Source organism: Odontesthes bonariensis, chromosome 21 (assembly GCF_027942865.1).
Source record: "Odontesthes bonariensis isolate fOdoBon6 chromosome 21, fOdoBon6.hap1, whole genome shotgun sequence".
Lineage (NCBI taxonomy): Eukaryota > Metazoa > Chordata > Actinopteri > Atheriniformes > Atherinopsidae > Odontesthes > Odontesthes bonariensis.
In genome coordinates, this window is record NC_134526.1 from 22,772,120 (window position 1) to 22,795,074 (window position 22,955).

General features: G+C 40.3%; 4 protein-coding genes across 4 annotated transcripts; 1 reads left to right on the plus strand and 3 right to left on the minus strand.

Moving 5' to 3' along the window:
- Window positions 1–3,477: 3,477 nt before the first annotated feature.
- atp5mf (ATP synthase membrane subunit f) lies at window positions 3,478–5,237 on the plus strand. Its single transcript, XM_075454145.1, has 4 exons — window positions 3,478–3,545; window positions 4,452–4,559; window positions 4,843–4,959; window positions 5,074–5,237. Exons 1-4 carry the CDS (start codon window positions 3,530–3,532, stop codon window positions 5,100–5,102), a joined length of 270 nt encoding a protein of 89 aa, XP_075310260.1. The 5' UTR covers window positions 3,478–3,529; the 3' UTR covers window positions 5,103–5,237.
- A 904-nt stretch (window positions 5,238–6,141) lies between these two features.
- cpsf4 (cleavage and polyadenylation specific factor 4) lies at window positions 6,142–9,392 on the minus strand. The gene is made up of 8 exons (XM_075454144.1): window positions 8,999–9,392; window positions 8,783–8,833; window positions 8,105–8,257; window positions 7,911–8,006; window positions 7,711–7,804; window positions 7,532–7,604; window positions 7,121–7,321; window positions 6,142–6,940 (listed from the first exon to the last, which is right to left on the minus strand). The coding sequence occupies exons 1-8, from the start codon at window positions 9,099–9,101 to the stop codon at window positions 6,872–6,874; spliced, it is 840 nt and encodes a 279-aa protein (XP_075310259.1). The 5' UTR covers window positions 9,102–9,392; the 3' UTR covers window positions 6,142–6,871.
- A 2,288-nt stretch (window positions 9,393–11,680) lies between these two features.
- shmt1 (serine hydroxymethyltransferase 1 (soluble)) lies at window positions 11,681–18,836 on the minus strand. The gene is made up of 12 exons (XM_075453406.1): window positions 17,937–18,836; window positions 16,941–17,067; window positions 16,688–16,833; window positions 16,432–16,547; window positions 16,159–16,319; window positions 13,777–13,858; window positions 13,471–13,683; window positions 13,257–13,370; window positions 13,038–13,160; window positions 12,672–12,788; window positions 12,430–12,540; window positions 11,681–12,339 (listed from the first exon to the last, which is right to left on the minus strand). The coding sequence occupies exons 2-12, from the start codon at window positions 17,031–17,033 to the stop codon at window positions 12,167–12,169; spliced, it is 1,449 nt and encodes a 482-aa protein (XP_075309521.1). The 5' UTR covers window positions 17,034–17,067; window positions 17,937–18,836; the 3' UTR covers window positions 11,681–12,166.
- Window positions 18,837–19,259: 423 nt separating this feature from the next.
- On the minus strand, window positions 19,260–22,916 carry pdap1b (pdgfa associated protein 1b). Its single transcript, XM_075453407.1, has 6 exons — window positions 22,451–22,916; window positions 22,049–22,140; window positions 21,663–21,767; window positions 21,413–21,534; window positions 20,921–21,072; window positions 19,260–19,393 (listed from the first exon to the last, which is right to left on the minus strand). The coding sequence occupies exons 1-6, from the start codon at window positions 22,461–22,463 to the stop codon at window positions 19,338–19,340; spliced, it is 540 nt and encodes a 179-aa protein (XP_075309522.1). The 5' UTR covers window positions 22,464–22,916; the 3' UTR covers window positions 19,260–19,337.
- Window positions 22,917–22,955: the final 39 nt, after the last annotated feature.

A 22,955-nucleotide genomic window follows, 5' to 3' on the forward strand; every position in this document is an offset into this window, starting at 1 on the left:
TTTCTAAAAGAGAACAAGCAGAGAATGATAGGTTGTACTGTATTGAGACGCCGTGTTAGATATCAGTAGTAATTTTCAAGCCTTATTGTTGAATTTAACAGAATTGTATGCTCTGACAAAACTAAATGTGAAAACCAGACTCATATTCATTTTTTTGACATCTAAAAAACCCATGTTCGAGGTGCTTTGCTTTCAGACTCTTCTAAGGAGTGCTCGTCCTTCTTCTGCACGACAGGATCACAATACATTTTCAGACGTATTTTAACCTTGCTGCTTTCTATAGAAAAACTTAATAGCAAATCAGCTCATTGAAATATATGTATTTTTCATTGTTGGCGATGTTTACAGCTCATATGTATGATATAGGTGTTTTTAGGCATCTGCTGAAGGGGAAAATCGTGAGCTCACCTCAAATCTAAGAAATGTGTATAAAAGCACAGCTGTGGAGGGACTGCAAATCAAATAAATGCAAATCAAATCAAATAAATGCAAATTCAATAAATTACAGTTACTGAAAAAAAAAGAAGTTTGAACTGAGTTAGTTATACATTCTCCTGTTGCTTTGCATCATTTTCCAAAGGAGGAAGTTCTTACTGTTTTCTGTGACACCTGAAGAACTTGTAATCGGTTTGGACTGCCTGGTCAAACTTTATATTTATATAAGTCTTATACTTTCATGGCTAGTTTAAAACATTTGTTTAAGAAATAATCAAATGTCAATTATAACTTTGACCTAATAATAAGAATTGATTAAATATTTCGGTACATTATCGTTACTTCAATCTTTAAGTAGTTATCTGTAACCTACTGGATCATATTTCAAAGTTACCTTATAAGCATGGCATACAAATATGATTTAAGACATCATTATGAAGTATCCTATCATTGTCCATCATATGGAACAACAAGCCTTTTCTGTTGTCTTGAAACCTCCACTAAGAACAGACCAGCTAATGCTTTAAATGAAAGGTTTAAAGCATTAGCTTCGCATTTTGATCAAGTCTTAATTTTTCATTGAGGAAAAATAAACTGGGAAAAGTAAGAGTAAAAGAGTTGGTAAAATACATATTTAAAAAAAAAAATCATTATTATGCCAAGACATCTTGTGTTGCACCGCCGCCTCACAGCAAGAGGGTTCCAGGTTCAACTCCTGGCTGGTTCTTTCTGTGTGGGGTTGCATGTTCTCCCCGTGTATGCGTGGGTTCTCTCCGGGTACTCCGGCTTCCTCCCACTGTCCAAAAACATGTATGTTAGGTTAATTGGTATCTCTAAAAATTGTCCTTAGGAGTGAGTGTGAGCGTGTGTGTGGTTGTTTGTCTCGTTTGTCTCTGTGTGGCCCTGTGATGGACTGATGGCCTGTCCAGGGTGTACCCTGCCTCTCGCCCGATGACCGCTGGGATAGGCTCCAGCCCCCCCGCGACCCGACTGACGGATTCAGCGGGTATAGAAAATGGATGGATGGATAGATCTTGTGTTGCATCTCCAAGTACATTTAATAGGATGTTACATTGCATTTCAAGTTGTTTACTTCATCCATTAGCCTTAGAAACAATAAAGTTTTTTTCTCAGGCCTCAGGTTTGCACCTGAATCTGGACAAATGTGAACTTATGAGTATCCATAACTGTTCTGATTCTTCGTTGTATGATATACCTGTCAAAAATGGGACTAGATATCAAGGGATTTGGATAACTAAATGTGAAGAAGTTAGTGAAAAAAAGAATATACAAAATACTATTGTTATTATACTAAGTGCAAAAAAACTTTAAATAATTGGCAACAAAGAGACTTAACGCTGTTCGGTAGAACCATGTTAACCAAGGTTGAATCATTATCCAGATTAATTTATCCAGCATACTCCCTACCCATCCCACCTAGAATTATAAAAGAAATCAATAGAATAAACTTTAATTTCATATGGAAAAATAAGCATCACTACATCAAAAATGGAGGATTGTGAGGTTGGTGGTTTAAAAGCAATTGATTTTGAAATTATGAATGGAATATTGAAGATTAAATGGCTTAGTTCTTTCTTAAGAAATGATGATGAGATATGGTTCTCGCTACCTTCTCTTGTTTTTAACAAAGTTGGAGGTATTGATTTTCTATTAGTATGTGATTTTGAAATTTCAAAACTGCCCATAAAACTATCCAAATTTCATCAACAGCTTCTGTCAAATTGGAAATTGATGTTCAAGCATAATTTCAGCCCTCATACTGTACAATTGTGGAATAATCGGGTAATATTGAGTAGAAGGAAGTCTATGTTTATGGAAGACTGGATGACTAAACAAATTTGGTCTGTTAGACACATAATGGATGATAATGGAAACATACTTGAATTGAATAATTTTAATGCTAAATATAGCATGAGTTGCTCCAGTGAGACTTATAGGAAAGTCATACAGAATATCCCACAAGTCCTTATCCAAGCAATAAAGAACAATATCTTGAACATTCCAACTCCAAATTTACATAAAATAAAGTTAGATGATTTGGACCTAGTAAGTGAAAAATGTAACAATAAATTTTAAGACAGTATTCAGTAAATACCTTATACCCAGGTATAGCAAAAAGCTAATTCATTCTTAGAGATTATAACAAATATGAAAATTCAACTATTTGGACAAAATACTTAAAATTCCCAGTTCCCCCAAAATGTAAAGAAGTTCATTTAAAAAATATAAACAACATTTATCCCTCAAATGAATTTTTAAAAAGAAGATTTAAATTTGTTGTAGAAAACTGTTCTAATTGCAAAACAAATCTGGAAACAACAGAACACCTATTTTATGAATGTGAGACTGTCCAAAATTTGTGGCAATCTCTCCATGACTTATAATCGTCCAGTTCCATAAACACTGATTTCTGGTCTTTTCAAAACATCCAAGTAGGTGTAATCCTCAAAGATAAAAAAAAAAAAAAACAGAGTTCTTAGTAAAGAACATCATCATCATTACTAAATATTATATTTACAAGTGTCGATATGCCAAATCCCCACCTTCATGGCTTGCATTAAAAAATTATATATCCTTGTTACAAAAATGTCTGAAACATATAAATAATCCCCATGCAGATAAATTATGCACACTCATAGCAAATCTTAACCTGTCCTAACCCCTTGTAATCCCATTGTGATTTACCTTTTCTTTTCTCCTTGTTTTTTATTATTTATTATCCCTTTATTTTATCTTGTTCATCTAAGGTCTTTCAATATTTATTTTTCTATAAGAGATAGCCCACACTACAATAATTTATTTTCTTTCAATTTGTACTTTAAGAGGAGGTGTGAATATGTGAAGTTAAAAAAAAACTACTTACTTTTGAGTATGTCATTGTTCTGTCAATGTGACATGTTTAAATAAAATTTTAAAAAAGTTGTTTACTTCATAGTTTTACAGTTACACTTCAGGACGGCGTTTCTTCTGCCGCCATCTAGTGGACGGATGTTAGAACAAAATGTTCTCCCATAATGCATTTCCTCCTTTTATTCCCATCATTCCTTGCAACAAACGCTCTGCACCGGTCAAGATGGCGGACAGACCAGGTACCGTATCGTGTCCTCTGCAATTAAAATCTTAACATTTTTAATCTATATGTGTTTTTTGTTGATATATGTTGAGTCTTTCAGAAACTGTACGTTTTATACTGTGCGGCTTCATGTGAATTAGTCACTCGGTTGTTTTTGTGAACGAAGGCCGGACTAAATCCTTTGAGTCACGTCAAGGACTTTGCTCGTCAATGGCAGCTCTGCTGTTAACATCAATCTATGAGCTACTTTAGTACATTTAGCTGATATGTTCAGTTATTGGTAACTTTTAATTTGGCCTCTAGTTTGAATGCAGCTATCATAATTATGTTGTTGATCTTTGTCCGACTTATGTAAGGGTTTATTTTGACTGGTTTTCGCGATAGCTTGCAGATAGTGTAGCTTTGCAACAAACATATTTTCTTAGATTCAATTTAATCCTTTGATGGGATTAAAAAAAACGAACGTTCATGTTTTGTTTTGTTTTCTTAACCCAATTACTTATGGCTGTGGTACAGTAAATCAACTGCTAAATGCTAGATTGGCTCTTAAATTAGACCATCTATACCACTTTGATACGGTGAAAAAAAACACAATATCTGAACTAGATTGTCCCACAGGAAGGAAAATTGTCAGTTGTGAATTGTGAAACCTTAATTCTGTTTGTTTAAGTACAGAAAAAGGCCATTGTGCAGCTTTTTTGCCATCTAGACCACCTTAGATTGGGTCCAAAAGCAAGTTGAAAGAACAGAATATTTGTCCTGTTTAAATATTATGGGTTTTGACCAAAGTTTGGTCTTCAGTATCCCCTTAATTGCTGAATTAGTATTTATTTTTTCAAAGAGGTCACTTCCATTATGGCATTTTTCTTCATTGAATACATCGTGTGGTTTAAACAATGTTGCTATCTCTTCTTGTTTTCAGTTCCCGTTGTTGAGAAGCGCCTCATGGATGTCAAGCTGGGTGAGCTGGGAACCTGGCTGGGAGGTCGGGACTTCACCCCAAACGGCATCCTCTCTGCCGTCCGCCGAGGTAAGTTAAAGTGTTTATGGACTTTTAATCATTACCAATTATTAGATCTAATTTTGTTTGACAGGTCACATGTGATCTGTCAACTGTCAACCAATCACTGTAGACATTAAACATAGGTTTGTTAAACACGGCATGTACAACACAAGCGGTTCATCCCGCTTCCTTCAGAGGAAGTTTCTCAGAAGCTTGTAGCTGAAATTCTCGCAATGTTTAGTAGATGATTTATGAATAAAAACTCCAGAATCTTGTTCTCAGCTGTGCTGTTTTTCTTCCTCTCTTCCAGGCCATGACAGATACTACAACAAGTACATCAATGTGAAGAAGGGAGGCATCGGTGGTGTGGCTATGCTGCTGGCTGGCTACGTGGTTATCAGCTACATGTGGGAATATGATCACATCAGTAAGAAATACACTACTTTTAATGCCCGTTTACATATCAACCTTTTCTTTACCTCCAGCATTTGCTTTCCTGTCTTTGTGACTGCTTATTTTTTTTGTTCACATTGTCTCGTAGAACATGATCGCTGGAGGAAGTACCACTAAGCCTCTTCAGCAGCCATCAAACCATCAGGGGTTGAGATTGGATCTCTTTGCTCCCCGCGCTCTTTCTACCCTCAGCTCTGTTGTGTTAATATCTAACTGTTGTGACCAATAAAAAAAAAACAATATATATAAATATGTTAGTGTCATGTCTTCAGTGTGGGATCTGTTTCACCTTCGTGTGCATAAACTCAAAGTTAACTAGGGATGGGAATTGATAAGATTTTTACGATTCCAATTCTGCTTAACGATTCGGTTCTTTATCGGTTCCCTTATCGATTTTCATTTGGAGAAAAAGGACAACAAACCGGTCGATTAGCATCAACTTTGTTTAGTTTAGAAGTAACACGAGTCATGACCTTACAAACCCAACAACGGTGAGGTCCACATTGGTCTATCATGGCCTGGGTAATTTAACTCTTCCCTGCTCTGGTGAAAGGAGAAGCTAGAGGTAGACGTGAACTGGGGGTAGTCCCACCAGCCTCTGGCTCTGTCTCATGATTTCATCTAAATGTAATGCATGAGAAGGCATTCATTTAACCTTAACCGTTAATAGCAGGTTTTACAATGAGGCAAATGGCACTAACATGACAAGCAGTGTTTGTTAGTTACCTGCAGTGTTAGCAGAGGACATGCTAACAATGCTGCTGCTGCTGGGTTCAGATTCACCGACGTTAATCATTCATTCATAGTTATTGCATGTTGGTAGTATTTCCTTCCTTTGGTGAAATATTCACTTTGCAAGTTGCCCTGTTGTCTTTTTTAGGGATGTGTAACCAAACTTTCGAGCGTTTGTACCGCTTGGGCGCCATGTTGACTGCTGGCTGCGCTGGACTCGCCACGCAATGTTGCGTGGTGACGTCATTCGCGCTCACTGGAATCGATAAGGGAATTGTTTGCAAAATCGTTAAACGATTCCAAGGAATTGAAACACTGGGAACCGGTTCTCAACAAGAACCGGTTTTCGATTCCCATCCCTAAAGTTAACTGTAGCTCCACTATATGAATAACCCTTCATGGTGCAAAACATCAGGTGCCGTGATGGGTAAATCTGACATTTATTGATACAGACAGAGTAACTACAGACTGTATCCAGTGACTTAACAACAAAAAAAATAAAAATATTTCAGCTGAACCGTCACAGGGAACAACAGGGCCTCCAAACAGCTGCTAATCTGCAGGTTCAAATGGATGACATTTTGGGTCAGTATGTGGGCAAATTAAAGGTGGATTTTTTTTAAATTATTTTATTTTTTTTTTAATTTTATTTATTTATTTTTTTAAAATAAGCACAAAACTCTAAAGGCTACATTCCCATGACCATTCATCAAATGTTAAGTTACACTCAGATTTATTAAGCACTTGTTCGGTGCAGTCACGTGACCTGAGTCGTATAAAAAGGAAAAAAGGTGACAGCTCTGCGACCCAAAAGATGCTGTAAACTGGCCCCTTGATGTCATGTTTTTGTGCCTACTTCAGAGCTGTGTGTGCTGTACAGTAAGAAATCTGTTGAAAAAAAACGTATCAACTTGTTCAGCCTCTGCACCACAAACCTTTTTACTGTCGTCTTTTACACAAGTCCACAGTTTGTGAGAGACAAAACAATAGGAAAGTTCCCATGTTTTTCTTTGCCACTGCCTCGCCAGTTTAAGTCTTTGCATTCAACACCAGCTTCTGGAGCACAAAGGCCTTCTGTCTTCAGCTGCTCTCCTCGGCTCACAAAGAGGCAGCGAGCTTACAGCGCTGTGCTGTTTGGTCCTCTAGGTTGAGGGTTACTGTCCGCTCAGGAAGGCAAGATGGCCTTTAGTGCATTTGTTGGCATAGTGGCCTTTCTCTCCACACTGCAGGGAGAGGCAATAAAGGAAAAACTCAGGTCATGTAAAACCACGAGATAACATTAGCACCTGAAAAGCTTGTGAGCCAAGTGCCTGCATAATGTGACCAACGTTAGAGCAAATATCTTCACGTAGCGGATGCCACTAATATTTACAAAGCGACAGATAAATGTGCAGATGACTCACTTTGTAGCAGGTAACCTGGTCCAGAGGACGAGGCCCTCTGTTGGCAGTCATGTTGTTTTGCTGAACATTCATGTTCATGTTCATGTTCATATTCATGTTCATATTCATGTTCATGTTCATGTGGTTATGCTGCCGCTGGCCTGGACTGGAGTTGGTCAGCTGGATTAGGGAAAGCGACGAGCGACCGATGGTTGGTACAGGCTGCAGCAGGAAACAAACAGAAAGAGGCCGTTTTTCGCTCTGCTAATCAGTGACAAAGAATCATGTACAATAAGTTCAGCCTGGCAAAAAAGTCGAAGATGAAATGACCAAAGCTGTAGAGGAAGAGGCTTCACTACTAAAAAGTTGAACCTATGCCATGAATTTACACAGTCATGTGTACATTGAGTGTTTGTGTAGGTATGGTCCTACCTTTATCTGGTTCTGGGCTTGCTGTGGCAGAGGAGGCTGTTCAGAGGCTCCCATAGGCAATTCAAACCGGGGACTGTAAAGAAGCATCTAACTGTTACCCAACTTCACAAAATCTAATGTGGTCACAAAATAAAGCTGAATAGTTATATGTCAGAAACTAATGAAAAAGGGCCACTCACTGCATAAATTTACAGGATTTTCCTTCTGGACAGAAGCCCACCAGGTAGTTCATACAGATAACTCTTCTCGTGTGTCTGTGCCTGCAGTCAGGACCTGAGACAGCAAGGGTGACACAAAGTGGGAGATCAATTAAACAAAATGAAAGCTGGGTGGGTGGGTCGGTGGGGATCTGCCCGCTCGCTTTTGAGCCAGACCTTACCGTGTTTGCAGAACCCTCGGTCGTACCACGGACAGTCTTTGATCTTCGATTCCGGATCGATGTGCAGGAAGGGGCACTCCTTGTTGCTGCATTCGCCTGAGGGTCATCGCACGAGTTAAAACCTTCATTTGCAACACGCGGACAAACGTTTTGGAAGATCAAGAAGCACAAATCAAGGGGTCAGGGCAACCCACCGAACTTTGAGTAGAAGTAGCATTCAGGCATCTTGGTCATGTCATACTCGTGGAGAAACTCGCACTGGTCTCCCTTTTTGCACAGTCCTCTGAGCCAGTGCTTACACACCACCGTCTTCTCCCCACTGATGTGACGGAACGGACACATCCCACCTGCGAGATACAGAGAACGCTTTGATGCTCTTTTTTATCATATAAACAAACGTAACAAAGTAAAAACTTGACTAGGATACTTTTTTTTTTTTTTTTAAACCTAAAATAATCCCATAAGAGGTCAGTAAAGACCAGCTGTGAACTGTTACACAGTCACATGCTTATTAATATTGGTATACAGTATAAATTATTATTATATTTTGTTTAGGGGGGTTTAACCCTGCTGAGAATAAGTTAGTAACCTCTAATATGAGTATCAACCAGATGGAAAGGGTCTGATGAAAATGCATACAAAGTAACCAAGAAGTGTGTAGGACACTGAAGCATCTCATGCTTCCATTTTTGAATAATTATCACAGATCCCTTATACGTTTTCTATCATAAAAGTTAAAGGCTAAAATTAAGTGCAAAGCTTTTTGAAAAATGCCATTTCCAATTGAACGGATATGTAATTGCTAACATGTAACACTGCGGTCAACACAACTTACATGCAGCGGCTGAGATTGTGTCATGCGGGGTTTTTACCTTTCATACACGCTCCTCTCATGAAGTATTCACACACAGCTGACCCGGACTCTGCGGGGACACAAATTGCAACAGAACTGATATCATACACAGGGAACGTAGAAGTAACACGATTAGTTAGGGCCGCTCAGGTGCATCAACCTGCCGTTAGCTGCGTTAACTTCTTATGGTTAACGTATTGCGGCTAGTAGTAGCAGCTAGCATCCTCGCACTTACTGTCCATGCCGGGGAACGGCAGAGGCTGCGCTCCCAGCTGCTGCTCCACGGCGATCTCCAGGTCAAACTTGATGTGATCCACGTTGGCCAGTAGCTCCTGCATGTTTGCTTCACTTTGCGGTTCTCACGTCAAAGAACTCTGCGATTTTTCAGTTAAGCTAGCTTTAGCTCGAACTGGTTAGCTTGTGATTCCCTCATCAGCCAGCTGAAGTGGCTAACGAGGCTAGTCAGGCTAACCGATAAGCAAACTATAATCAGCTATCAGAGGTGTGAGAAGTCGTGGAGGTTTGTAGCTTTTTTGTGTGAAAGAAAACTCCTGAACATGGCTACGTCTGTAAGTTTTTGTCGCCGTACTGCTCCTTGTTCTGTGAGGGCGCGCGCATACAGTGACCTCTGACCCGATTGATCCAGACACAACCTAACGATCGTCGAGCGCTCGCTGGGAGCCTTTTTTTTCCCTTTTTTTAAATATTACCTCCGTTTCTCATTCATATTTTTTTTAAATATAGATTAAAACTTTAAGAGAAATATATGAGGAGAATTGTTAGATAATAATAGGAAATTGCGAAAAAAAAACATTGCCTATACATTTTCCCCATGCTTTTTATGGTTATATATGGTCATGTGAAATGGAAAGTAGACTCTCTTTCTATTTCTAAGGTGCTAGGACATCATGAAAATAATCTGGTCCTCAACAGATCTCAACATTAGGTAAATACAACCTTGACAATACATCACATTGTGTCATCATTTATATGACAAAAACTAAACCAATATCCAGCAGCAGAGTGTGAAAAACTAAGACCACCTTTAATGCATCCACAGAAATTAAGAAAGTAAGAAGCAGCCAGTTGCTGCTAATCAAATGCACTTGATTAACTGATCATCAGTAAGCGTGAGCACTTCTGTAACAGCAGAAATTTTGTCAGTTTGCTGGTCTGCAGCATCCTGGTGTGTGTTGACACAATGCCAAGGAGGAAAAACATCAGCAGTGATCTTAGAGAAGCGATTGCTGCAACCCATCAACCCATCTGGGAAGGGTTTCGAGGCCACTTACAAACTATTTTTATTCCATCATTCTTCAGGAAGTTTATTTACAAGTGGAAAACATTCAAGAAAGCTGTCAATCTTCCCAGAAAGTTCACCCCAAGATCAGAAAAAAAAAAAAAACTGCAAAAACAAGAGCTTAATCTCAGACTCTACAGGCCTCAGTTAGCATGTTAAATGTTGAGACTTAAGTCTAACTGTGGCTTGTTTGGAAAGTTGCAGGAGAAAGCCTCTTCTATTCGAAAAAGAACATGGCAGCACAGCTTAGGTTTGTAAAACTGCATCTGAACAGACCACAAGACTTCTGGGACAAAGTCAGTCAGACAGATGAGACCAAAGGGGAGATGTTTTGTGGAAACCAAACACAGCATATCAGCACAAACACCTTATGCCAACTATCAAACACGGTGGTGGAGGGTTGATGACTTGGGCTTGTTTTTCCAACGACAGGAAGTGGACACCTTGAGGTCATTAAGTCAACAGTAAACTCCTCTGTATACTTAGAGGGACAATGGTACCAAGCACAGCAGCAAATCTACAACAGAGTGGCTAAAATAGAAAACAGAGATTGTGTTGCATTGGTCCAGTCACAGTCCAGACCGCAGCCTGACTGAAATGCCGTGGTGGGACCTTAAGAGAGCTGTGCATAAATGAAACGCTGCAATCCTCAATGAACTGAAGCAACACTGAAGAGAGAAGTGGACCCAAATTCCTCTACAACATGGGAGTCTGATAGCGCCATACAAGAAATGATTACTTCAAGTCATCACTGCTAAAGGTCGAATCATTAGGTGTATGTATGCTTCTGCATTTCGGTTTAGTTTTTGTTCAGTACATAGGTGAATATATGACATACTGTGTATGAGTGATATGCCATAAATAGTTGTTTCTTCCGATTTAAAGACCTGGTAAGGATCCAATGATTTTTCCGATACATGAAACCTTAAAATTACAAGAGAAAAATAAATGCTCTTTACTTTTTCCACAGGGCTTTTATGTTTCCAGTCTTATCTCAGTTCATCTTCATTTGATGTCCAATCTGGTGCCACAGATGAGGTGTTAGAGAACCCACTTATAAGAAGTGTGCGGAGCCCGATAGTCGAGGTAGAGACGGTACGACCGCTTGTGTTAACATTTTTACTATTTTATTATCATTCTCTAAAATGTATTTTTGCTGCTGAATTTAAAATCTGCTCTCCTTTAGCTCTCATTCGGGCCGTCAAAAACACCTTTTTAACTGGAGATGAAGACGAACTGAAAGCTAAATATATCGGTGAACCATTTCCATCTCCAGACTCTTTATTCTGATCAAGCTGTGCTTTGTTTCATGTTCATTTGTCATTAACTTTGTGTGAAATGCTGCACTCCACAGGATGGATTCTTCTTGCTGGGGTGGGGGGGGCAGCAATCACGAGGCTCTGATGTGTGACTTTAGCGCGACGAAGCTTAATAGTTGGATGGACTAAAACTTTGGCGACTCCTCAACATTAGCTGCATCTAAATCAACCCTTTGTTATTATTTTTTCCCCCCCAAATTCATCCAGTACTTTGTCCAATATTTTGAATTGTGAGTAAATACAGAAAACTTCTAACTACACAGTCTTCAGTAAGATTAAATAAAACAAAACACAGAAATTGTTGTTTAATCGTTAATTTAATTAAATGTAAAAATATTGGTATATTCATTCATTCTTTATTTAAAACAAACTGTTAATGCATACCACACACAAGTGGAATGTTCACGTTAAAACTTTCTTTCAGTAGTTTGTGAGAGAAGCTTTGGGATTTTTTTTTCCCTTCCATTCAGCCCAACAGAAATAAGACATATGACAAAATCATCTAAGAAAGAAGCCACCGTGGAGAACAAAATCCTTTCTAAAAACAGCAGAGCTCTGTAACATTACCAAATAATTAAGTGACAACGAAATGCCAGCTCAAATTCCTCTCCATTCAGACAAATCTGTTCCAACCAAATATGAATCTATCAACGGATGCTTTGAAGTCATGAGAAAGTGGTTGATTTGAGCACCGACAGATTTAAAACTCAAACAACGCACAACCAATATTGTTCATACTGTTTAAGCATGAGACCAGCTGCCTTCAGTGTCTAAACTGCTGCTCCTACAGCTCGGGGAGGCCAGGCATGGGGAACTGACCGGCGAATGCCTCCACCTCAGCCTTGATCTCAGCTACCCGCTGCTGGAACTTCTCTCCGAGGGCCAGCGCCTGCACGAACTCCTTCAGAGTGGCCTTAGGCTCCAGACTTCTCTGCACCTCCAAAGTCAGCTCAATACCTGCAGGGAGTCAGAATTAAAAAAAAGAAAAAAAATCAAGTTTATCCATTTCTTTTTCAATCATTTGATCAGCTCTGTCTAAAATATTACCTCTGTGGATGAACTGGGCCACCTTCTTGAAATCTTCCTCCACCAAGCCTCTGGAGGTCAGAGCTGGAGAGCCAAACCTCAGGCCGCTGGGACGCAAAGCGCTCTTGTCTCCTACACAAAAACATGCACGTGGAGTTATAAACTAATGAGCAAACATTTAGCAAGGTTCGCTTAAACCGATCTGAGAAGAGTTATGAACGACTTTGCCAAAACAATCCGTCCAACACACACACACAAAATACCTGGACAGGTGTTCTTATTGCAAGCAATAGCACAGGCCTCCAGGACCTTCTCAGCTCGTCCTCCATCGCTTCCCTTACTGCGCAGGTCCAGCAGGATCAGGTGGTTGTCAGAGCCGCCTGCACATGAAGAAACAGAGGGCTTCACTACAGGCACCAGGCCATGCTACCCACTTAATTCACATTATTCCCCAACAGGAATACCTCCAAATGCATTCAATAAAAAAAAGAAATGGAGATAAACATAATTTGCTGTATCAGTTTTTTCCCCCTCACAATGAAAGCGATTTCCTTTTTTTTTTTTTTTTTTTTTTAAATCACCTAAATGAAGGTTCCCTTACTGTACATTTGTGGCTCCGTGGCACTTACCAGTGACTATCTTGTAGCCATGGTCCATAAGAGCACTGGACAGAGCTTTGCAGTTTGCAAGAACCTGCAGCTGGTAGGCCTTGAACTCTGGCGTCATGGCTTGTTTGAGAGCCACAGCAACACCTGCCAATGAAAGATATTAGTGTGATGGATGCTGACAGAACAGGACAGCTGCTGACGTTAAGGTCAAATGATAATCAGAGAGGAGGAGGGGGTTACCTGCAATAGCATGGTTGTGGGGTCCTCCTTGCAGCCCGGGAAACACAGCCTGGTTGATCAAAGACTCCAGGTTGAACAGAGTCTCCTTTCCTTTGGCATCCACACTCCGCACACCTGGTGGAGAGAAGGAAGCATCGATTTGAGAATAAAAGAAGTGACAAGGGCAAAATAAAAAAGGTCTTCCGTCAGCATCCTTTTTTCCCCTTTTTAATACCTTTCCTATAAAAGATAAGTCCGGCACGGCAGCCACGCAGCGTCTTGTGAGTTGTTGTGGAAACGATGTCACAATGTTCAAAGGGCGAGGGCACCACTCCAGCAGCCACTAATCCACTGATGTGAGCCATGTCTCCCATCAGATACGCACCGTTCTCATTAGCAACCTGCTTCAGGCGGGCGTAGTCAAGGTTACGGGAATAGCAGCTTGTTCCTGGACAAGAAGGAGAAAGGAACGTCATCATCTCCATGTGCCATTTCTCTACAGGATGTAGAAACTGTGTGCGTGTGTGTGCATTAAAAAGACCTGCAATGATGAGCTTGGGGTGAAACAGCCGTGCATTTTCTTGCAGTCTGTCATAGTCAATGTAACCGGTTTCTGGATTCACCTAAAAACAGTAGTTAATCTTAGTTTTCAGTCATAAGATGTGTTATTGTATATACGTCATCAATTTTAATCTGGCATGTTTGTAGAAAAGAGATGAGGTATTTAAGCATTTCTCACAGCTACAAATATTACTGCTTGGAGGGATTTTAAAGGAGAATTCCAGCATTTTTACAAATATATCCCATCTGTTGGAGACCAAGGAAAGTTGGCCAAAGGGAAAAACGCGAGAAATTTTCATGCCAGCTGCGCAAAGTTGTCCGATTGCGCTGATTTCCATGAAAGCGGGCTCTATCGGGCAAGCTTTTAACCTTTCCTGAGGCTCTTAACGTGTATCAAAATACTTTTTACCGAATTGGCCGTGGTGTCAGTAGCAATACAATTCAACCCAGGGGCTAACCATACCATTAGCTAGCACAGACATTATACAATTTGAGATTTCAAAAACAGCGCACTTACCTTTTTCAGCTTCCGTGTTCCACAGGCGTGCGCACAAACTAATCGATCGCCGAAGTCATACACTATAGTATTCCAAAATTTTCTTTTTGTCCACCAAAAACGACCCTGGGGAACCGAACTACACATTGCCATGTTTGTTATTGTTTCCTATCGAACAACTGACTCGTTTCAACACCCATTTTCGCCGTGATTTCATGACGTGTCACATGACTGCTTGAAGGAGCGCACCTTCACCCATTATTCAGCTGCGGGAGATAAGAACCCTCGGGATTTTATTGGAAGCAATTTCGAGATGGATAGTTCGCCAGATTCTGATGTTGGAATGGAAGAGTTTGACGAGTTTGATGGTCGGGGTTATCTTTTTGAAACAGAATACACTGATGAAGAGTTGTTGGCACAAGATGCAGCGAGGATGGCTCAAAACGATGATCCAGAAACGGGAGCTGCTGCTAGGTCACGCATTGGGGAGACATGGTGGTGCAGATGTGGACATTGTATTGCACTGACCACAGAGGAAGACAGTACTTTGGAATACTATAGTGTATGACTTCGGCGATCGATTAGTTTGTGCGCACGCCTGTGGAACACGGAAGCTGAGAAAGGTAGGTGCGCTGTTTTTGAAATCTCAAAATGTATCATGTCTGTGCTAGCTAATGGTATGGTTAGCCCCTGGGTTGAATTGTATTGCTACTGACACCACGGCCAATTCGGTCAAAAGTATTTTGATACACGTTAAGAGCCTCAGGAAAGGTTAAAAGCTTGCCCGATAGAGCCCGCTTTCATGGAAATCAGCGCAATCGGACAACTTTGCGCAGCGGGCATGAAAATTTCTCGCGTTTTTCCCTTTGGCAAACTTTCCTTGGTCTCCAACAGATGGGATATGTTTGTAAAAATGCCGGAATTCTCCTTTAAGTTTAAGTGACTGAGGCCACCTGAATGACATTTCTACATTTCTGTTCCTTGTGTCACAACAATATCACTGATGTCTGCAACAAAGTAAAAATATATTGGGAATTAGTTGTATTTTGGGCATTGTATTTTGATTAGATAAAGACGAGGTTGTTTTGTTTTGAGCTTTGAACTCTGGTTGTGTTTTGCTGTGTTGTGGCCATCCCTGCACCCTGAAGGTCAGACAAATTATGGCCACAGGGCAATTTAGTCGTCCTAACTTAGTTTGTTCACTCAAAGTTGTGTACATATGTACATCTGAAGTCTGCAGATCCTTGCTTCAATCCCAGAGAACAGATAAGATTTCAGTGTTTAGCTTTGTCTGTAAGGCAGTCTGGACATCTAAAATAACTTTTACCCTCTTTTCAGTCTTTAAGAATCTGGTTATAGGCTACAACACAGAAGTGTGAAAAACACACGATCACTTTGTTCAGTTGTGAGTTCAGAGGGTGAAAAGATATTCTTTCAAAGTCATAACCTACATTAATTCAATGGATTTTATATAAAAAGGTCATAAATTCAGAACTATACAGGCTGCTATGCTGCCAACAAAATGCTTCCCAGACATTGTAAAAGTAGCAGTTGAATGCCTAAAATAATAGAATCGAGCTCAGTGCTGTAAATCAGGTGCGCAAGTACTTAATGCGGCATTAAAGAACTTAGAGGTAGCACTGAAATGAAAGGCAATCACTTGGCAGCTGCAACTATTAAACAGACAGAATGTTCCCTTGTATCAGTGATATGAAAATATGCCTGTAGTTACAACATAGCTGTTTAGCTTAATCAGTTACATGAAATGGTAGTAATCTGAAGGTCTCTCTGGTATATCAACTCCATTTCTACTCCAAATCCTGGTCAAATATTTTCTGTTGAAAAGTGACTGTCGTGTTTTTGTACCTTATACGGCATGGACTCAAAAAAGATTGATGTCGCAGAGATTTTCTTCTTATCGGTCATGAAACCATGTGTCAGGTGACCACCATCAGGAAGGTCCAGTCCCATGATCCTGCCGTGGGGCTCCACAATGGCCGTGTAGACGGCAAAGTTAGCCGGGGAACCTTACAGAGAAGCACAAACGCCAACGGTGAGAGTGCGATGAATCAAAGAGAGGACGGAGGAACGTTGTGCAGAGGACAGCTATGACACTGCAGGTGTATCCGTGTCTGATACCTGAGTATGGCTGCACGTTGACTCCCCATTTCTCAGAATTCAGATCGAAAGCTTCCAGAGCCCTTTTCTGACAAAGTCTCTCCAGCTCATCAACATGCTCTGTACCACCATAGTACCTGAAAACATGGGTCATTCTATTAATACAGTTGTTTTTTTTTGTTATCTAACACAGATTGATAAAGCGGCATCTCTTATAGGATGTGCTTAAACAATGATGTTTCATAAACTATATACGAAACTGAATGAAGTCTTGTACCTCTGGCCAGGATAACCCTCGGAGTATTTGTTGTTCATACAGGAACCCAGAGCCTCGAGAACAGCCCTGCTGGCGAAGTTCTCAGACGCGATCAGCTCCAGACCGTACGTCTGCCTGTGCTTCTCTTTTTTTATGATGGAGAACACCTGAAACACAAACACCGTACACCACTCATGTACTCGGCATCCGCAAAAATAACCGCGTTACACACATCTGTCTCCAGTACACAGACAGAAATCTGATGAACACAAACCTCTGAGTCGTTGATGGCCAGAGGCTCCAGCATCATCTTGTTGTGCGAGCTCCAGGTTTCTTTGCCCACACTGGGGCCATTTGTGAAAGACATGCTTGTTGTTTCTCTGGTTGCGCAAAGTGGAGATCTAAAAAGCAAAGGTAAGCATTAAACTCATCATCTGGAGATTAGATGAGCACCACACAGATACAGACTTGAGCCAAAGACTTTTGGTCAAATAAACACAAAAAAAAAAATCCATTAAGTTTGAGTCTGATTATAAGAGAGTGCAGTTAGTGCTGCTGGAAACACGGGCTTTTTGGCTGCGCAGTGGATCTATTGTTACGGCAAAAAGCCTCCGACAAAGAGTTCATATGCAGCACCACCTCTGCAGAGAGCAACAGTGTTGCAACCCCTCAGCTGTGGCGTGATATAGCCTCATCAAACAACCTTTAAACAGTTACATGGGATGATGAGCAAATGCCCTACAAAATCTGTCACAGCACGCGATGTGTAGTGACTCCCACCCCATGTCTTTGTCTGGTGTGCCTCACCTGTGGCTGTTTATCCTGTAAACAAGTTAAAAAAAATCTCCTCATGACAGTCATGAATCTGTTCGCTGTTGCTCAAAAACAGCAAGCCGAGCGCGTGTCTCTTATTAGTAGTATCTTCTGTCGTTTACTAGCCCAGAAACAGCGAAGAGGAGACGACTGTGGGGATTTATAATGGGGTGAGCTGTGGAAAAAGTGCGACTAGTAAACAAATTTCCCAAGGCGGCCAGAACGACTGACTCAAACAAATCAGACTTTGAACTATTCAGCTAGTTTGTTGTTTTGCCAAGAAACAAACTAAAGCTCGTTGCTAAACGTCACTTTAGGACCGCCGCGGAAAAACCGCGGGAGGAAAAAATATATAAAAGCAAAAACACGCAGGTTGCTATTTCCAGCTGTTTCTACAACATACGTTTTCGTAGCGTTTCAACTTTTTTTTTTGTCAATGAAATATTAACCAACTCACCAGGTGATGGAGGGGCTCCCGCTGCTGACAGTGGTCGTCTGAACTATAATCGGGGAATGCAACTCACTCATAAACACAAAACAAGGACAAAGTCCGCGAAATTTTCCACCAATCAGAGCGCCTCATCCGCCCACTTTCTTCTTCTTCTTTTCCAATTTTACACAGAATAGTAGGAGCACCATAGGAACACTACCGCCATCGTTAGGCCGGAGTTTGAGCTCACTTTCCTCTTAAACAATCACACCTCATTGCACTGTCATGTTTTTTTTTCAGGCCAATACTTAAAAAAGATTAAGGTATACATTCATATAAAGTTATAAATACTGTTAAAGCTGTTCTTTTTTCCTTGACATCCACCACAATTTGGTATGAGGTAGTTATTTTCAGCGCAAAAAAATGTGACAGGATGCTAAACAGAGTGAAACACTTGCGCTAAACCCTTCATCAATATGGGATGAAGTTTAGGGACTAAACTTTGAATTATTAATTAAAATACTTTGAAAAAGTAGCCCTAGGAGATTTTCTGTCATTTAGACAGCCCATTGTTCACTATAGCAAAGCCCCTACTCTCCTGCATTTAATTGCGCAGGAACAAAGTGATGCTATATTCATATATAGCACCCATTGTCATGTAAATAATGTCAATCATACCAAAATACATACACATTTGGTTGTGTTTGTCACAATAAAAAAAAGCCTAATGTTCAGAGAAACACACGTTTAACTTATGCTGTCTCAAATTCCATCTGAGCTGGAAGACTCTCCTTTTCCAAAGTAAACATCATATTGACTCGTCTTGTTTTCCTATCAGTGGACCCAACATGTACTCATTCAACCGAGGTTGGGAAAGCTGTAAACCTGATCTCACTTGCCTAACTTTACAATAAGTCCACTCCATGGAGCAGAACAAGGCTGGAAACAGAGTTTAAGGGCTGTTGTACTCCGTCTAACAGCAGGCTACCATTACAGAAGCTCAATCAAGCAACTAGATGAAGCAACATATTTTACTGTTTTCATCATATTCATCTGAAATATTTTCATGTCAGTTATTTACAATGTAAGATCCCAGAAAAAAAAAATCCAATAAAGTGGCAATGCTCAGTTAATAAAGTTGAAATTGTACAATGATAAGTTTAGCATGATTAACACCAAGGGGTTCATTCCAAGTGTGCGTGAAGATTTTCTCATTTGTAGTTTTACTTCCTGGAGGGATTGAGGTCATTACTCCGTGCCAAAATATACACTCCACTGGGTCTCCTCAACCACTTTCCAAATGTTCATAGTTACAGTAATTTCAAATACTCTTCATAGATCTTCCTTTAAAAATATATATATATATATATATATGTATATATATTGCGCCAGTCCATGAACACAAATGCTTCTGATAGACATTCTGCATCATTTCAGTGAGAGCGAGTTCATTCCTCGAGCTGCCGCTGTCGCCGCTTCTTTCGCTGTAGAGAAAGAAACACACAGTCAGACTCTCATGTCATCATCCCACGGATACAGTGGCAGCATGACTGGAAAACACGCTGGTCTCGATCTCGATCTCCAAACGGTAAACTTCTGCCCCGATAACATATGAACGCAATGAATTGCGTTCATATGTTTTCTTCGAGCAGATTCATCATGACAAACTTCTGCAACAAACTCCGTCTGTTCACAAACAAACAACCTCGGAGTTAAAATTCAACAAATGTCTCGGAGTAGCAGATTAGTTTTATCTGCTACTCTAAGCTGTAGAGCACACTACAGGGGCTGATTACACGTACATACTGTACATTGACGGATACAGGTGTTCCAAACATTAATTACCAATTTATGATAAAGATTTGGATCTAGAATCACAGTTTGACAACTGGTACAGTCATTCATACAATGAGCAGAACTCTTCATCTCCCAACCGCTCGGTATGAAAAACAAGCTAATATTCCAAAAAACAATTGGAAGTGTTAACTTTTTGCTGAAAATATCTCTTCGCTGAGTGGCAGTGGAACGGGGGCATATCTCTAAAAAGAAGTGGACAATGTTTGCCAGCAGGTGGAGGCAAAAACTTTAAATAAAGAACAGATCTGAGTGATCAAGGTTTGTTATGCGATCAATTGGTTGACAAAATAATAATACCAGCGAGAAAAAGAGATATACCAGCGATCTGCAGGGTAATGCATGCAGGTTATACATTTACTAATACAAAGTTTGAATGATGTGCAGCCTCCTACTACTCGATGCACTGCAGGACCCACTAATGCAACGGTCAGCTGAAGGTAATTCTAGATTGTTGGGTTCAAATTTATTGTTTAAGATACAAAAGAGGCTCTGGGTATTTATTTCCTGTTCCAAATGCTTATTTGGTAAATTGGAAGAATTACACGGCCTACAGATAAAAAAATAAAAAAAGTTTTATGTATTACAAGTTTTAACTCTATTCAACATTTCCCCATAAAACATTGTACTGACTCCTTTCTGAAAGTCGGTGTAGAAGCTTACTTAATAATACTATGGCAAGATAAAAACTGAACAAGGGTCCCTAAGAATCAAAACTGAGACTTTGCAGCTCGTGGTAAATATCCTGACCCGTGAATCATGGGCAAGTGTCCCAAGAAGCTTTGTAAAAAAATTACTTTCACATCCTTGTCTGAGACAGGAATGTTTTTATTTCCAGTGAAACTTACTGCAGGGAGATTCTGAGATGCTTGGTAAGAAAAGGTCTATATGTTTCTATCATTTTTTTAAAAAAAAGTATTAAATTTGGCATGTTTGATATAATTCTGACTCTCCCAGCTGCCCTGGATGAAAACAAGAGATCACTGAACAACAATGGCCAGCGCAGTTATCGAAGAAATTATCTTTCAGGGCCACATTAGGGTTCCAATCAGGGTACCGACTTCATAGCGTGTCACAGGCTCAGGACAGCCGTTTGATACAGTCACTGTTGCATGAATGTCACATTAGAAAATGTTCCCCCAGCTCTGGCTGCTCACCTTTTTTCTCCTCCTCTTTCTTTTTCGCTGCGTCCTCCCTCTGTTTCCTGATAATGGCGAGGCGAGCGAGGTCAGCTTTGGCCTGATCCGTCTTCCCTGCCAGGTGCATCTTCATGTAGCGCTCCTTCGCTTTCTGCTTCTCAAGCTCTTCTCTGTGCAGGAGCGGGTGTCAAGGTGGAGAAAGTGACGTGCAGAGAGAAAGTTTTTGACTTTGATTATGGAACTTGAAGAACAGCATCTTAATGTTTGCTATAGTATCCAACTGTGGGGCTTCTTAGCACTTGGCAACACCGTGTCACCAATTTTCAAAACTACTGCATGGTATTGTATTTTTGTGTAGTGGTATCCAAAACTTGATGGTAGGAGAAAGTATCTGCTCTACTGGAGCTCCTAATATGCAGAATTCCTGGCTGAATATTTTACTAAATAACCTGAGTTCTAATTCAGTTCTCTTTTCAAATGGCTACAGCAGGTCTAACTGTTAACACACACCTCTCTCTCCTTGATAATTGCCGGGGCTCATCCAGCTCAATCTGCGTCACCTTCTTGGACTTCTGAGCCACTCTGTTGGGGTTCTCGATTTCTATCAAGCCCTCAACGCCAGCTCTTCTCCTCTGCAAACACGTTACAACAGATGACGCTATGTAAAACACGCACCCGAATGACTGCATTCATGGGAAATGACCACCGGAGTAACATAATGCTTTCACATGTGAGTGTGACGGAGACGGTGTAGCAGTACCTGCAAATCTTCATCATCGCTGTCTTCTGAGCCAGATCCCGGTAGCTTCTCCTCTGTCATGTCCTTCTGAGCTGCTCCTCCATTCTCCTCCTCTTCTTGTTCATGCTACAACATAAACACAAACACAACTTGAGTAAAGGCATCGTGCTACACGATACACATGAACATCCACTACACCACTGCAGCTGATTTCTGTCACCATTTCCTCCACTAGCTTGATGAGTGGTTGGAAGGGAAATCCATGTTCATGAATTGGATCCTAGAGAAGCACTCCACCAATGTCAGACATGCATTTATTTTAGTCTACTGTTAAAGAGCATGTTGTATTATGAGAAGTGCAGGGTCCATTTCTATGACAGCCTCTGGAGGTGGACTCCTCAACCAACCTTTTTCCTCTCCTTTTCTGCCTTCATCTGAGCGTCTATCTCCTCGGGGCTGGTGTACGTTCGCATGCGACCCTTGTGGCTGCCTCTCTTACCTGCAACGATGACCATGATAAAAACGGACATCACACTCAAATATGAGTGCAATTTGTACAATAAGGGGTTTAAACGGCGAACAGACGGGTGTCAAATTCATCAGATCAGTTCACCAGCTTTATATCTGTACTGTCTCAATGTTTTAACACGACTAAAAATATCGTGATGCAAATCAACAGCCCCTGTAGGCTACTATACATGAGCATGACGTTTAAATCGTTACATGTTGTTTACTGGCTAACAGCGAGCTAACAGATATAGAAATAACACATTTCAACACACCATGGCAAGGTTTAAAGTCATTCTTACCTCCTTTTGGCATTCTGACAAACGAAGTATGTGTCAAAAATAGTCAAATAAACAAATACTGACAGAAAACATAAATGTTAACGCAGCAGCACAAACTGACAGCTGGTTAAACTCAGTCGCTGAGAAGATGATACTGTGGGTGGTTCGAAACTTTGCCTGTCAACAATTCTTCACTTCAAGGACTTTCTGAAGGATTAACAAATTAACCGCTGTTAAATAAATAAAAAGAATTGGTAAAAAATAACAGTAACTCAATCAAAAACAATTGTTATTATTCACAAGAACATCAGATGATAATGCTTATTTTAAGGCAATTTGCTAGTGCGCTAAAGTGATGTAATATGCCAACAACAACAGAAAGCATCCAGTTTGCATGTTGTTTTCTTTTACCACGCAAATATATTTATTTTTTACTGAAATACATGTTTATCTAAATTTATGTGGTGCACAAACCAACTATTTAAGCGATAAAAGAAATGCGTATACTTAGCGTGGTGAGGTCATT